This window comes from Diceros bicornis, chromosome X, assembly GCF_020826845.1.
Source record: "Diceros bicornis minor isolate mBicDic1 chromosome X, mDicBic1.mat.cur, whole genome shotgun sequence".
NCBI lineage: Eukaryota > Metazoa > Chordata > Mammalia > Perissodactyla > Rhinocerotidae > Diceros > Diceros bicornis.
Window position 1 is genome coordinate 139,211,492 of NC_080781.1, and position 16,242 is coordinate 139,227,733.

Genomic DNA, 16,242 nt, shown 5'->3' on the forward strand with positions numbered 1-16,242 from the left:
CCAGGCATTTCCCCTCTCCCCCAGACACCCTCACTGGCACCTCCTGCTAGGCCTACTTATACCTTTATCCTCAATTATTTTGGAGACCACTGAATTTATGATGATTCCCTCCCTTGTTATCTGGTCCGTATCTTGAATGAAGATTCCAGAATATTTGATGCCATGCCAGACAGGCCCCAAGGTGAATGTTGCAAGACAGAGAACCAAAGAAAACTAACCAAACATAAAGGAAAAACATCAAATTTTGAATAGGACAAAGGTCCCTAGATTTTTAATCAAAATATTTTATGTTTTTTGTTCTACTAGTTTGAGATCACCAACAATTATAAAACCCAACAGAAATACTCAAAAAACTTAAGTAAACTTTAATAAGTAAAAATTACAACCTTCTGCTCCTAGCAATGAATATTGCATCCTTTGAAAGAAAATGAGGGTTAGAATAAGAGAACACAGGGACAGCTTTTTGGCTTCTGTCACAAACACAAGTAGCCAGATGGATTTAGGTGCTTGAAGAAGTGCACAATGGACTGCTGGGTCAGAGGACTGCAAGTAGGTGACAAGATGGAACACCGTGAGTCCTTGCCAGGCCTAGATCCAGAAGGGAAATATGTGGTGACAGAGGTGGCTCTGACACCAGAATAGACCACTGTCCTCACAGGACATTGTGAAGATGATTCTGTTATATTTTTACTTGCTGTACACCAGTCCACTGAGCACATTTAACTTGTACAAACTTTTTAAATGGGGGGGGGGACCAACCTAGGAGAGGACTATGATGTCAAAATGGCCACCAGGGAACAGTTGCTGATGGTTACTTGGTAGTGCTGGGTCTAAAGGTCAGGCTTCCCAAATCTCCCAAATAGAGAAGTGGGTGGCATCAAACCTGCCTCCTTCACCCATATCCTTAAAACAGGACAAGATGGGATGACCACACCAGGTAACGTCACCGAGGTCTCAGCAGCTAAGATGTGCTGGAACTCTCCACCCTTTCTGGGACCTATGTTCCATTCCCTCAAGAACAAAAGGAACTATGTTTTCTCAGTAAGGCTTTAATTTCTCCTCCCAGCTGGACACAGTGCTTAAAGTAGTCTCCACTACTCAGAAACCATTTCCACTTTTATTTTCTTCTTCTTCTTCTTCTTTTTGGTGGTGTCACTGTCCTGGGAGAAAGAAAAAGCAAGCTCACAACATCTGTTAACAGAACTGTTGCCACTGTCCTGAAATTTCGAAATCAGGGAAGTTCCACCCAGTCAAGTGAGCCTTTTCAGGATCTGTAAGGATATTCTGGGTTAAAGAAATTTTACACATTAACACAAAGTCCTGAGCTTTTCAGTGCTGCCACAGTGGTCTACTTTCACAAATGGGAGCATTCAGATTCCTCAGGTAAGACATCCTCCCCACCCACCATCAACAGAATTCTATGAGCAGCTACCATAAAATGACAAGGCCTGTCTCTGTCCATCCCACAAGGGTGGGGGAGGGCAAAGGCACTCCAGGAACATGGGGCAGCGCCACCTGGGCAACTCCTTCCCCTCCAAAGACTGAGTGAGCCCAAGTATCCTGAACATGCTTATACACACCCCGTCTCCCGGCTCGCCTGCACTCTCGAGAGCAGCTTTGGCCTTCTTGTCCTTCTTCTTCTTCTTTTCCTTCTTGATCAACTGTGGAGCCACTGGAGAGGTCTCATCACTTTCACTCTCTCGCTTCCGCTAAGACGGAAACAATTGATCAAATGTTAGGTCTTCAGCAAAAATGGATGAGAAAGGTTCAGTAAGTCAAAAGGTGGGGAACCATGTGAAAAGATCCTGACTGGATCCAACAGGAAGTTTTCTAATTACGAACTCTGACAGGGCCTTAGTTTACAGAGGATTTGAAGATGATCTCATCCCAAAAGACCAGGAAAGCCATGGGCACGGCAGGAGAAGCAAAGCAGCGGTGCAGGGCCCAGGGACTGAAAGACCCCAAGCAATCCGTTTCTCTCCTGGCCTACCCTCTCTTGTACAACAATTTAGACTGCTTGCCCTCTAGGAATGCTCCCAAGCCCTCAAAGAAGGCAGGCAAGACAAGAATTCACATCTAAGAGGCCCAAAGCAGGCCAGGAGAAGCTCTTCCCAGACTGCTCGTTTCAGGTCACTTGGTGCCACCCAAAGTTTCAGACATGCCATTCTGTGCTCTAATGCTAGCAGTCACCAACCTTTGGAAGCAGAGCTGCTACCACATGCTTTCCTCAGACTTTTTTTTTTTTTGGTGAGGAAGATTGGCCGTGAGCTAACATCTGTTACCAATCCTCCTCTTTTTTGCTTGAGAAAGATTATCCCTGAGCTAACACCTGTGCCAATCCTCCTCTACTTTGTATGTAGGACACTGCCACAGCATGGCTTGCCAAGTGGTATGTAGGTCTGCGCCCAGGATCTGAACCAGCGAACCCTGGTTCGCTGGGCTGCTGGGTTGCTGAAGTGGAGCATGCCAAACTCAACCATACCACTGGACCGGCCCCTCCTCAGACTTTTGAAACACTGAGCTCATGCTCTCTAGAGAAGTTTGTCGGCCTCAGCTAATTTTGCTCCCTGCTGAGTTTTGTTCTGCTCTGAGTGTCATAGCCTCTGATTTCAAAGCATGCCTGCCACCACTTGACCCAGAGTGGGGGCCAGAATAACGTGCAGTACACCCCCACCACTCTGCTCCAGTGTTGTTACATGCCTCAGCTGAGGTGGGAGCCAAGCCCACATTCCTCCCAGCAGACACGACAGGGAAAGTGATTTGGAGCCTGCAGAGGCCTAACAAGTATGCCCAGGGTAGGACACGACGTCATCTCTGTGTGCACTGCCCACTGTGGAGGCAGGAAGCCCTGCTGTACTGCACAGTCACCAAGATAAGCCAAGCAAAATCATCTCCTGAAGCACATTCTGAAATGATCACAGTACGCCACTCACCTTTGGGGCTTTCACTGCTTCGGCAACTACCTTTGGGGTTTTTACCACCTCAGCAACTACCTGTGGGGCTTTTATGGATTCGGCAACTGCCTGTGGGGCTTTTACTGCTTTGGCCACCACCTCTGTCTTTGCAGAATCACTAAAGAGGAGAGGAAGCAATAGATCAGATTCATTGAACAACTTTCCATGGAGGTACTGCTGCCTCCTCAGTTTATCGGTGCTATCTGGCAAGTCTTAAAGCCACCATCAAAATACTGACGCTGGACAGAAGAACTCACCACTTGCTGTCGCAGACTGACTCCCTCTCGAGTCCCATGAGCCAGACTAGAAAGGGATAACTGTCTGCTATGCAGGCCCCAGCCCCTAACTGGCCCAGGCAGTCAAGGTGAAGTACCCACTGCTACCCTACAGCCCCCGAGGCCTCGCAAGCCACCACATAGGTTCCTATGGTCCCACATTTAGCAAGTTTCCCCCAAACGAAATCTGTCCCCTCTCCACACCCAGGCTCTATACCCTCCCACCCTGATTGAAGTCGACATCCTCACCTGTAGTCAACATACTCCTGCATCCAGGCAACAGGCGTGCTCTCTGTGGGCTTGCCGTGCTTGTCGAGAAGGCCCTGCTTGATCATGAGCCTTTTCTGACTCGCCTGGTGGAGCATCAGGGTTTCAACATCAGAACAGTGTCAACACATGAAGCAGGTATTATGACTGCACACATACAACAGGAGCAAATACGGGACTTGTCAAAAGTCACAAAGCTTATTGTATTAGTGACAGCCTCTGCATTTTGTGGCACACCTCCCCCTCCACTCTTTGGCCACAGGGCCTTTGCACATGCTGTTTCAGCTGCCCTGGACTCTTCCCTCCCCTCTTTACCTCATCAACATCTAACGTTACGTCCTTCACACTGGCATAGCTCAAGCCTTACCCAGATCCCCTGACCACGTCAAGCCCTTTGTTGTGGACTCTCAAGGTGACAGGCACCTCTCTGCACTCCTTGATAAGCCCTCAATTTGGCTGAAATTCACCAATCCATTGTGCAACTTGAGTTATACCCATGTGCTTCCCATCGTTAGACTGAAATCTGGTCTGAGACGGGCCCATTTCTACTCACCCTTGACTCTCTAGAGCCCAGCACAAGGCAAGGCTGTGACAGCAGGGACACACACCCAGTCCCACTTACCTTTGGACCTAAACCCCACTTCCTAGGGTAAGTGTCTCTCTCCATGATCACTCTCTTGATCTTGGCTACTATACCATGGTCGCAGGTAGAAATCACGGCTGTGGTCATTAATGCAATAGCTGCAGGCATTGAGAAGAGAAAAAAGAATTACCTGAAGGGGAAAGACTTGATAACTGATGAGCCTGAATTCCACTGTTTTATACAACGTTTTAAAACCCATTTAAAACTCTAAGCTCCACTACCTTGAGGTTTCCTTCGCTTTTGAAATCATGTTAAATTTATTAAGTTAAAAAAAAATACTGATACTAATCACAACAATAAAAATCAATGCTTCTTAGGTCCTTAGAAAACCTCTAAGTAAATCAGAGCTATTCATTAAATGTGCCAAATCTGTACCAGAAATTAATGTCATCAAGATCCCTTTCCTCGGCTGTGAGCAGGAAAGACAGCCATGGAGGGCTCCTCATCCACAGACAGCAGCCAGATGGGAAGGGAACGCCTCAACAAGGCACCCTAAAGAGCCACCCATCAGGCTTGGGGCTCAGGCCACACACAGGGAACAGCATGCACAGCCCCTTTGGGGCCATGAAATGTGAAGTTTTAAGGGACAATCCACTAGTAGCTAAAGTTTCACAAGTTCACTGCTGTAAGCAGACAAGGAGGGGACTAAAGGCTCTCCATCTCGCTTGCCATGGACATTTATTCCCCTTCACTGATGAGTTCCTCTCTTCTCAGAGGAGGGCCAAGCTGCTGAAACACGGCCTCTAATCGCAGCCAGTGGGACAAAGGGAAACCCCACTTGCCTCCTTCCCTGTGCCTGTCTGACATGGCCCTTTGCTGTGACCACCTCCAAAAGACCCCAGGTAACACACTGATTAGTCCACCTGAGAGGCCAGGACTTTGGGGACTTGCTCTTGGTAAGCGTGGATGTGATGGTGCAGAAGGGACGAGGGTGACTTCTCCTCTTACCCATGCAGATTGCTTCCCCTTTGGTGGTGATGACCACGATCTCCTGATTGACTTCAATGCCATCCTCATATCGGAGAACACCTGGAAGCATGATCTTCGCCCCATAGCAGATTGCATTCACCTGCAGGGATGGCATCACCCATGAGTGCCCACGCCACTGCCTTCCATCCCACACCACTGTCCTCCATCGCACGCCCACACCAAAACAAAGGAGGACCACGGGGAGCGGCACCTGTGAGCGCCCTCCCACCTATGAAATCCCATTTATGAAGGGACTCAGCACAACAGCCACCACCAACTGTGTGCTAGGCGCTTTATACGTTGTCTCAGAAATGTTAAAGAGGACTTTAAATAGCTACTCTCCCTATGTCCGTAGGACTTAAAGGTGTTTTCATCTTAAATCAAAACGCAGCCTTAGTTTTCCTTAATTTCCTTCTCTATTCCTTATCACTAAGGGAAAAACCCTGAGAAAACTAGGAGACCTATTAGATTTACTGGGCCCCCAAAGTTACTCGCAGGCAAGATTACTGAGGCCTGCTGAACCAATCACACACAAGTTTTGGCATATAATTCATAGGCCATTAGGTACAAGTTAAGGCCACCTCTTCCTGAGTTCAACAGCACTCAACACATCCATCTGCCTCGTGCCATCATGTATTTACTCACTGAGATCTCCTTTGCTAACCATATTCTACCCTCCCCTGAAATTCACCCAGAAGCCACCAGTTTAACCCCAGCATTAAGGAGGGTATATCACATTTATGTTGTTCTGTGATTTTTTCCAATCATTATAGTGGCATATTTTAGAGTATCTCTTTTTGTCTTTTATTAAGAACTATAACATACAAAAGATGCAAACATCTATATAAGATTTGAATATGAATAATGATCAACCTCAAATTATTAAAAAGATATACAGAAATGTATAACTCTCAAAGCTGGGGAAATTTTTTATTACTACATAATATTTAACAAAAACTGATTATGCACTTGGCCACAATTACAGCCTTAATTTATAAAATGCTGCACTGTCTGATCATAATACTATTAGAAACAAAGCTATTTACAAAATTCTGGACTACTTGGAAACTCATCCTTAAATCACTACTAGAGAGGAAATCCAGACTGACACCATTACTTGTATCATTAAGACAACTACTCTCAATAATAAGGTTATTTAGTAAATATGCTAAGAAAAAAGGCTCGATGAGCTCAGTGATGTTTAGGTTTTATAGCCTCAAACTAGGATTTAAACAGGACAAAACTTTTTATTGAAATTCCTAAAACAAAAATAACCTCTCTGAAACTGTCGTCTCAACTTTTTATCCCTATCAAAACAAACTTTTCTACCAATAATTCAAATAAATCAAGGTTTCTCAGGCACACGCAGAAATACCAGGTTACAGGAGGGCAAATTTTATGTACCAGTGATAGTCTATTTCTTGAACCAAGTTCTCTATCGGAGAACTCTTGAAGTAAATGTTTAATTAATTTGCCTTATTTTGAAATGGAATTAGGCCTAGCATTAAACTTTAACTTAGTATATTTGGTTTTGATTTAATAAAAAAAGTTAATCATAAATGCTTCCATTACTAACAATAAGAGAGTCCAGTGTCCAATCTACAAAACTAGAAAGAAAATAAACCCAAAGGAAAATGTAAATTCATGACGTCATGTTTCATATCTTTAAACAGAATGAAGTTTTCAGAACATGGACCATATCTCATCTTTGGAGTCACATCTTGTCTAAACGTGGACTTGAAACCCAGAACTTACTGCACTGTCTTTCATAACCAGCCGCTTATGAGATGTCAACAGCTTCTCCAAAGGGTAAATGACTCTCCGCAGGTAACTCTCATCCTTGTGGTTGTCGTATAGCCACTGGGCATCAAGCACATCATGCATCGTCACCATGTGGTCCTGAAAAGCAGCCATGTTATGAAAATTATTCAGTGTCATTGTATCTCAAATAGCCCAATGGACCCCAAACTTCCAAAAACTTAATGAATTTAGTCTTGTCTGCTAGGCCAAGCTCATTTGTCTTCAGTCTCTTCAGAATCGCCTCTCCTCTGGACACCTTAAACTGTTGATATATTTAAATCTAAGCAGGCATTTTTGTAGGCTTGGAAGTAAATGAATAGAGTAATGCTTTCTATCCAATCATCTCCCCTAGCCCATGTTTCAATGTTCCAAAGTTTAATTAACAGAACAGGGAAGCTGCCCTGAACTGAACTCAACACTTTGGAAGTTGCCTTTTCTAGGATGTGAAGCAGATGGAGTTCCACCAAAGGCTGGAAGATACTAAGTAGCAGCTCTAAAGCTTCTATCCCCACAATGGTGTACCTTTTCGCTCATGACTCCAGAACGAACCCTCCGAAGTTCCTGCATCTGACCGCCAACTCCCAATAACAAACCAAGGTGCACACACAGCGTCCGAATGTAGGTGCCGGCCTCACAACTCACCCAAAAGATTCCTAAGACACACACAAAAAAGCAGCACATATTTTCCAAAGTAAACATATCACCAGTTGAGAAATCCAGTTATTCTCTGAGCCAGTGAGACTAGAGATGATAGACACAGGCCATGACTATACCATATACTAAGTGCATCTACTTTTAACAACAGAATATAATTCTCAAGAATGGATTCCATGTGTGGTCTATGTCAATTCAGTTGCTCACAGGCCTAATGACCCACCTAATCTTCTTTCAGGGTCATACTCAATCATTTTGCTCTCGTAGATGGTCCGCACTCGGAGCTGCCTCTTTACTGCAGCAATAAGTGGGGGGCGCTGGAATAAGGCACCAGTCAGAGTTTCTAGGGCCTGAGAATAAGCACACACGAAAATAAAGACTCTTATTACATGGACTTTCCAATAAGATCAAAGGGAATATTTGGGGAGTTTAAGGACACAAATGAAACACAAAAGGTTTCTTTCAATCATTTAAGACCTAAAATGCCCTTTCGAGTTTCGCTTTCTTCAACTACACTGGGATGGCTCAGTGCTATAGGACCTTCTTCTCAGAGGACATGGCAGCAAGTGCCCCTGCCATCTGTAGTCACCTACCCAGGCTGACTAGGACAGCCCACTAAAAAGGGCACAAGAGAGGCCAGCCAGGAAAAACGACCTGTCTCCAGATGTCTAGGGGCTCAGAGACTGAAGTCGCTAAAAGGTGACCTCCTTACAAATACAGACTTACCCTAGAAAGTTGAGTCCCCCCTTCAATAGCATTGTGCAGCCGGACAATTCCCACATACTCTTTGCCTGAAAAATGACAGAAGAGTAGTCAGGTGTGGCCACTGAGTTTTCTGTATTTTTCAATGCTCATATCACTCCCATTCTGTGCAGCAGGAAAAAAGGAGGCAATCTGACCTCCTGTTTCTGTAAAATTTGCAATAAGACAGATTTCATGGTGTGGACGTGGGAAAGGAATGAAGACACTTTCTCTCATTGGGAGTTCAACTTTTGATGTGCTGACAGGGACAGCTGGACTACCCAGGGTAGAGCCTGCCTGGAAAAAAACCTTGCTACAGTAAAGCAGTAAAATTTTCCCAGATGAAAATGAGGGAAGGGCACTTTAGGCAGAAGCAGGAGCATGGAGTTAGAAGAGCCTGGAGCTCAGCCTCAGTGCCAGAAACAGATCTAGTCAGCCCAATGTGCACAATCCCAGTACCTGGAACTCCAAGAAAGGCAGACCCACCAGGATCTGGCAGAGGACGGAAGGTATAAACCAAGAGTATCCCTGCTTAGGATTTTTTTTTTTTAACTAATGAAGAAATCATTTCCAAGAGCCAAAATGTAGAAGGGAAAGTAAATGCAGAAAGTCTTCCAATGTCCAAGTAGCCACCTCTTCCACACACCTGCACTCTGTTGTGATTTCACCAAGCGTGTGGCTCGTTCTATGCACACGATTAAACAGCCTGTCACCTTGGGATCCAGAGTACCACTGTGTCCTGTCTTCTCCACTCGAAGTATTCGTCGGATCCATGCTACCACCTCATGGGAAGAGGGGTTGGAGGGCTTGTCAAGATTAATGAAACCTGTCCTAGAATCGAAAAAAAAAATACTATGCCATCAGTTGTGGTCCTCTAATAAAAACTAAATCTGAAGAATAAAAAAGAAGAGTTTACCATGGGTACAGGTTATATAATAATTAGGGCAATGCCATTCTAAGATGCCACTAGCTCCTTGAATAACCGATGTGAAAGGGTCATTTTGAAAAGAACATAAGTTTGAACAGTGATTGCTCTAAACACACTTACCTGATGTAGTCCCCAATCTCCCTCTTCAGAGGATTTGAACCACAAGGAAGGGGTGTATAATGTGTTGTCCTTACATTTAGCTTATCAAAATTCTAGAAAGCAATGATACAACACAAAATCAACTTAATAAACCATTAACATACATAAAATAAGAGTCTGCACTACCATCAACCATGATATGGTTACCCTTCAAGTTCATAAACTTGGATTTTGCTCCTATATTTTAATTATCTGCTGTGACACTGTTAAGCCTCCTTATATTCAGGAAAAATTACCCATTATGAGTAAGAATAAGACAAATTTGATCACTCCTCTAGAAAGAGACTTCTTGGGGTACTACAGAACAGACTAGGCTTCACTGTGCGGCCTTATGAATAAAATATGGACTAGCTTTGATTTTCTCAGGGACAAGATAACCAAACTGAGGTGGACTGGCAACAATGTTTCTCAAACATGACCAACTTGTTCTTGCTTCAGATGCTCCGATCTGTGCTCCTTTTCATTCTCCTCCTTTCCAAGGCTTGAGGCTGGACACCACTGGTCTGAAAGATCTCCCCTCAATTGAAGCCCATCTTTTCTATCACCCAGTTTAGTTTCATCATGGTACTTACACACAAATAGCAATTATTTTTTAACTCTCTCCCATTCCTAGATTTTAAGTTTCACGACAGTAAAGACATTGTCTATTTTGTTCACTAGCATATCCCCAGGGCCTACAATAGAAAAGCAGATGTGGGCCGGCCCTGTGGCTTAGCGGTTAAGTGCGTGCACTCTGCTACTGGCGGCCCGGGTTCGGATCCCGGGCGAGCACCAACGCAACACTTCTCTGGCCATGCTGAGGCCGCGTCCCACATACAGCAACTAGAAGGATGTGCAGCTATGACACGCAACCATCTACTGGGGCTTTGGGGGACAAATAAATAAATAAAATTAAAAATAAATAAGTTAAAAAAAAAAAAGAAAAGCAGATGCTATCTAAATGGCAGACATGTCTGGCCAAGCAGAAACTCAACTGTGTTGAATTATATAAGCAAATCTCACTCTTTTACCTCATATCCATTGGTTTATTAAAACACTTTGTCAAGGGGTGTCTCAATAACTTTTTCTACTCTAACTTGTCCTTCTAATCTCATAGCAGGTGCCCATTAAGTCGTTTGCGAAACTTCTAATTCACCTCATTACTGACTACCCTATTTAAAACCCAATCAACAGTCAATAATTTCTAGGGGACATGTTACATGCCAGGCACTGTGGCTAAACACCTTTCATGGATTACCTCCTGCAGCCCTCAGCTTGCCTTCCTAAGAGAAGATATGAGCAAACAGCCTCAGAGAGGTTAAATGACTGCCCAAGGTCACATACTGCCTGACTCAAACTGGTCTGGCTTCAAAGCCCATGCTCTCAAGTATTAAAGCAGTCCTATTCCAAGTGTGGCCCACAAACTGGTACAGGTCTGTGAGGTGGAGTTAGGTACAGAAACCAAGAAATAATTGTTTATGAACTTTGATAGCACTTTGACGTTGCTGCGACATCTTAACTGTATTCTACAACAGTGTTAGATCCATTGAAAAAGAAAAAAAAATAACCTGGTCCTTCATCCCAGACACCTTGAGGAACACTGCTTTAGACTGTATCATATAGTATTTCCTAAGTCAACAATGCTGGCATTAAGCACTCTTAACTATTTAACACTTAGACATAATGTAAAAGCCAGGCACTGACCTGATGCATAATCTTAACCACATACCTTTAGCAACAGGGGCCACTGAGATGTGTCCAATTGAGCCACTTTGGATTCAGGTTTGATAAGAAATTCTTCAGCATGCTGTATTTCCTTGCACAGGACAAAAATACACCCTATTAGACTTCCCATCTGATTTTGAACAATTCCATTACTACCACAGAAGTCTATGCCTTTAAAACAGAAAACAAAGTAGTCTATGCTTCTTCCCTGGAACCTCCATGGGAAAGAGAAGAAATGAACTAGGATCTTAAAATGGTAAGTGAAGTACCACCAAGATAGGTACTGCTATTTAAAGAGCAAGAGGGATGGTGGGTCTACAGGTGAGAGAGCAAACTACACCTGACCGGACAGACTCTAAGTTGGCTGGGGTTGTGCAGTTTCTACACAACAACCAACCAATTCCAGCCCATTCCTTAGAAACCTTTAAAAGCAGTTCTTTTCTGTAATTTGTTATCTAAGGAACATTTTTTAGTCCAAGCAAAGTAAAACGTATTCCTACTCACTGCTACATCTTCTTCTGGTAACGACTTCCGCTCCTTTTTCTTCTTATGCTTTTTCGGCAAAATAAATACTAAAAAAACACAAGATTTGGAAGTTTTCCCCGAAAATAAAGGCAACAAAGTTTAAATTAGAAAATGAAATCAGGGCAGGTAGAAAATGGATGTTTGGTCTAGAATTACTAGAGAAAACAAAGTGTGTAAGACCAAACGCGTGGGTTGCATGGCTCGGTTAGCTACTGCAAGCAGTCGCACGTGTCGGCTTCCATTCCGGTTCACCACGTGGCCCTGGCGGGGCTTAAACGTGCTGCAGAAGCGCTCGAGCCGTGGGCCAGAAAGTTCCATAAATGAGTGCTCAACTATCCCCCAGAGCTTTTGGCGTCTAGAACTTGCTTACGACTCAGAGCTACGCCCGCGCCCCTCGCCCCTTTTTTTCCCGCCTGTTCCCACCATTCTTTCCTCCCCTCATCGCCTGGCGCTGACTGCGGCGTCCGGGCTGGCGGCGGCGGCACAGATACTACCAGGTCTCCCGCCACCGCGAGGTCGCCGGCACGGCCGACGACGACCAGGGCCCTAAGGGGGCTGTGCCATCCGCGGGAGATCCCGGCCTCGCGGCGCCACTTCACCGCCAGGGCTTCTCGCTCTCTTGCCCTCCCCCGTGGAGCCAGGGCCAAGAGGCAAGGGCGGCAAGAGGCCCAGCGGCGAGGGGGTCGGCCCGGCGGCTGGAGCTAGCGGAGAACTCGGGACCCGACGCCATACCCCACCACTCCCGGCTCTCTCAGCCTGCGGAGCTGGTTCCAGCCCGGGGCACTTGACCCGGCCACCCGCGAGGGAACGACCCTTACCTTCCGTGTCCGCCATGTTGCCCCGCAGAGCGAGCCAGCCGCGTGGGCCACGGCCGAGAGAGCGACCACAGACTCCCGCCGCCGTCAGGCCACGCCGCTAGGCCCCGCCCACCTGTGCGCCACCCTGTGCGTACCGCACGGGGGGGGCGGGGGGGGGCGGGGCCAGGCTGCGGGGGTGGGGGGGCGGTCAGAGGCCGAAGCGCGCACGCACAATCTCATTGGCTGGCTGGGCCCCTGAGGTTGTGCGAACGCGCGTGCGCATTGTGCCGCGTCCCCGCCCCCAGCGGCTCAGCCTGGGAGCGCATGCGCAGGCCGCCCCTGCTGCCCGTAGCCTGTGGGCGTGGCCCCGGCCGCAGTTCGCACACCTTAGCTGCGTTTAAGCCCGTCTTGGGCACTTAGACGCTTGGCTGAGCGCTCTGTTAGCAGTAGCTCGTTGCTTCCTCTCGCCGACCGTTGAAGGTTGGTGTCGGATCAGTCCCGATTGAAAAATTAAGCTGTCGAGGCACAGAGAAGTTGAAAGCACTCTGCTGCTTGCAGTTCCCATCCAGCTAGAGCGGCGCTGGCCGATAGGAATAGAGTGCGAGCCACTTGTGGGCTTTTCAATTTTCCAGCAGCCACGTGGAAAAAAAGTTAAAAGAAAAAGATGAAAATGATTTTAATAATGAATTTTATTTAACCCACCGATCCGAAATATTACCATTTCAACACATTTCAACACGACCATTATACACCATTATGAATGGGATATTTTACATTCTTTTTCTTTCGTACCAAGTCTTTCCTGTGTGTGTTTTACACTTACAGCGCACCTCGCTTTGAACTCCACGACGGGGCTCCATGTCAAGAGCTCAATAGTCACAGTTAGCTAGTGGCTGCAGTATTGGACAGCCAGGAAGTAGCAGCTGTTGGTTCAAGCCCTCTTCCCTTCTGTCTTTGGTGCTCTTCTCACTCTTCTCTCTCTCAAGCGGGGGCTCCTAACCTAGCCTCGGTGGACTTGATTAATCCCTAGTTACTTAATTCTTTATTGCGATTGTAAATGGAATCTTTTGCCGTTATCTTTTCCAATGACTTTGCTTTTCTTCCGTTCCTCCTTTGCCATCCAAAAATTAGAAATTTTTCAGTTTTATTTTACTGGGGTTAAAATAGATGATTGGTTTTTCCTTATTTAGCTTTTTTATTCTATCTAGAATTTATTTTGGTGTATGCCAAGGCAATAATCATCTAAACTGACATTTTGTAGATAACCAAAATCGCCAGTATCAACCAATCCATCTGGAGTTCATTACTTCCCCCATTATTTTATAATGCTTCATTGGTACATATTTGGCTGAATAATTTTGAGGTATTCATCAATAGTACTCATATAGGCTTCATCTTTCTCCAATACTCCTCATCCAATCTGTTAGCAAAGCCTGTCAGCTTTGCTTTCAAAAGAAATCCAGAATCTGATGGTTTTTCACTACCCTCACTGCTGTCACTGTAGTCCATGCCATCATTATGGCTCTCCTAGATTTTTCCAGTGGCCATCTGCTGTTTCCCCTGCTTCTACTTTTTCTAACTGTAGTGTCTTCTCGACACAGCAGCTGGAAAGAGCCATTAAACTGTAATGTTCCTCCTCTGCTCAAAGCCCTTCAGTGGCTTCCCATCTGTAGTGGAGTAAAGAGTAGCCCCCCCAACTGGCCTGTTGGCATAGTGGTTAAGTTTGTGAGCTCTGCTTTGGCAGCCCGGGGTTCGTGGGTTTGGATCCTGGGTGGGGACATACATCAAGCCCTGCTGTGTCAGCCTCCCACATACAAAAAGAGGAAGATTGGCAACAGATGTTAGCTCAGAACCAATCTTCCTCACCAAAACATATGTCCTAACCCCTGGACCCTAGGAATGTGACCTTGTTTGGAAAAAGGATCTTTGTAGATGTAATTAAGTTAAGGATCTCGACATGAGATCATCAGGTGGACCCCAAATCCAATGACAATTGTCCTTGGATGAGAAGGGCAAAGACAGACAGACAGAAGAGAAGACCAAGTTGCTGTACCTTGAACCCACTCCTCCTAAGAAAGAAGCACGATGCTTAGTGGGCCTCTTTCTGGAGGTGGCATACCCATTAGGATGGTACACAGAGCCTTTTCCAAACCTAGATAAGAGAATCACAGCTGAGGCCTCTGGAATTGGAGATAAAAATAAAGCTAAGACCTACACACACACACACACACACACACACACACACACACACACACACAATTTGCTGGGAGGAAAAGCCCCTGACTTGCTTTAGCCCTTTACTGAAACTGAATGACTATGTGATACAAATGATCTTAAGAACTGAGCTACACATCATGAACTGGGTATTGTTTGACTGACCAAGTTATCAAGTCAGGCATGAGCAGCAGCACTCCACCATCAAGTACAATGGTACAGCTTCTGGGGAAAACAGTCTGGCAGTTCCTCAAAAGGTTAAATATAGAGTTGCCATATGACTCAGCAATTCCACTCCTAGGTGTATATACCCAAGAAAATTGAAAATAGATGTTTAAACAGATGCTTGTACACGTATATTCATAGCAGCATTATTCACAATAGCCAAAAGGCAGAGACAACCCAAATGTCCATCTAAAGATGAAGGGACAAACAAAATGTGGTATAGCCATACAATGGAATATTATTCAGTCACAAAAAAGAATGAAGTACTGATACATGCTACAACATGGATGAACCTTGAAAACATCATGCTAAATGAAATAAGCCAGACACACAGGGACAAATATTGTATGATTCCACTCATATGAAATAGCCAGAATAGGCATCCTAGTACAGGCAACAGGCATACGAGTGAGGAAGCTTCCATAAGATTATAGCCTTCAGCCATCTGGTCACCCCCAGCCATTGAATCATCTCAGCTAAGACCACAGGTATTATGGAGCAGAGAGAAGACATTCTCACTGTGCCCTGTTGGAATTTCTTGACGTAATCTGTCAGCTGAATAACAAAACATTCCCAAACTTAGTGTCATTAAACAACCATTTTATTATGCTGACAGATTCTGATTATGCTGAGAATTCAGCTGAAAGGCTGAGTTTCACTGGACAGGAGCACCTGCTTACATACGGCCTCTCCACGTGGCTTGGACTTCCTTACAGCATGGCAGCCTCAAAGTAGTCAGACTCCATACTTGGTGGCTCAAGGCTCAAAAGCAAATGTTAGAGTGGAGAAGGCATAAACCTGCATAATCTTTTGTGGCTTGGCCTTGAAAGTCTCATAGCATCATTTCTGCTGTATTGTATGGTTGAAGCAGTCACAAGCCTACCCAGGTTCAAGGGGAGGAGTCATCAACCCCACCTCTCAATGAGAGGAGTGTCAAAGAATTTTGTAGCCCTGGTTTAAAACTGCCAGATTCAGCAAGACCCAACCAACTGCTGTGAAGGCCAAACTGGTGAATTAAATGGGAATGTGACAGGAATTTCCTTCCTGGCATTCTTCAAGTCTTTGATGATGGAACTGGTTTCTGACATTGTCCCCTAAGTATGTGATATTTCTTTTGATTTGTACTCTGGTAGGAAGGTGGAGCTCCAGGGGTTGCCACTTGGGCCTTTCTGCCGTGATTGGGTCATTCCATGGGTCAGGAAATCAATGTGAGGATTCTGCTGATTTTTTAAATTTTAGCCATTCTGATAGGTATGTAATGGTATCTCATTGTGGTTTTAATATGCATTGCCCTAATGGCTAATGATACTGAACATCTTTCCACAAGTTTATTTGCTATCTGTATATCCTCTTCAGTGAAATGTCTCTTTATATCCTTTACCCATTT

At 45.2% G+C, this 16,242-nt stretch overlaps 1 protein-coding gene and 2 non-coding genes across 4 annotated transcripts; all 3 read right to left on the reverse strand.

Moving 5' to 3' along the window:
* Nucleotides 1-342: 342 nt before the first annotated feature.
* Nucleotides 343-12,535, reverse strand: DKC1 (dyskerin pseudouridine synthase 1). Of its 2 annotated transcripts, XM_058535041.1 has the most exons (15): nucleotides 12,438-12,535; nucleotides 11,599-11,666; nucleotides 11,099-11,185; nucleotides 9,352-9,443; nucleotides 8,950-9,134; nucleotides 8,289-8,353; nucleotides 7,786-7,912; nucleotides 7,431-7,561; nucleotides 6,864-7,007; nucleotides 5,088-5,208; nucleotides 4,119-4,237; nucleotides 3,479-3,582; nucleotides 2,934-3,072; nucleotides 1,581-1,709; nucleotides 343-1,160 (listed from the first exon to the last, which is right to left on the reverse strand). In XM_058535041.1, exons 1-15 carry the CDS (start codon nucleotides 12,451-12,453, stop codon nucleotides 1,095-1,097), a joined length of 1,593 nt encoding a protein of 530 aa, XP_058391024.1. In that variant the 5' UTR covers nucleotides 12,454-12,535; the 3' UTR covers nucleotides 343-1,094. The 2 variants fall into 2 exon arrangements, with proteins under 2 accessions (XP_058391024.1, XP_058391025.1); XM_058535042.1 differs by lacking the exons at nucleotides 7,786-7,912; nucleotides 8,289-8,353.
* LOC131401547 (small nucleolar RNA SNORA56) lies at nucleotides 3,152-3,281 on the reverse strand. The gene has a single exon (XR_009217740.1). It is a non-coding gene; the product is annotated as a small nucleolar RNA SNORA56 (small nucleolar RNA).
* On the reverse strand, nucleotides 7,201-7,334 carry LOC131401546 (small nucleolar RNA SNORA36 family). The gene has a single exon (XR_009217739.1). It is a non-coding gene; the product is annotated as a small nucleolar RNA SNORA36 family (small nucleolar RNA).
* Nucleotides 12,536-16,242: the final 3,707 nt, after the last annotated feature.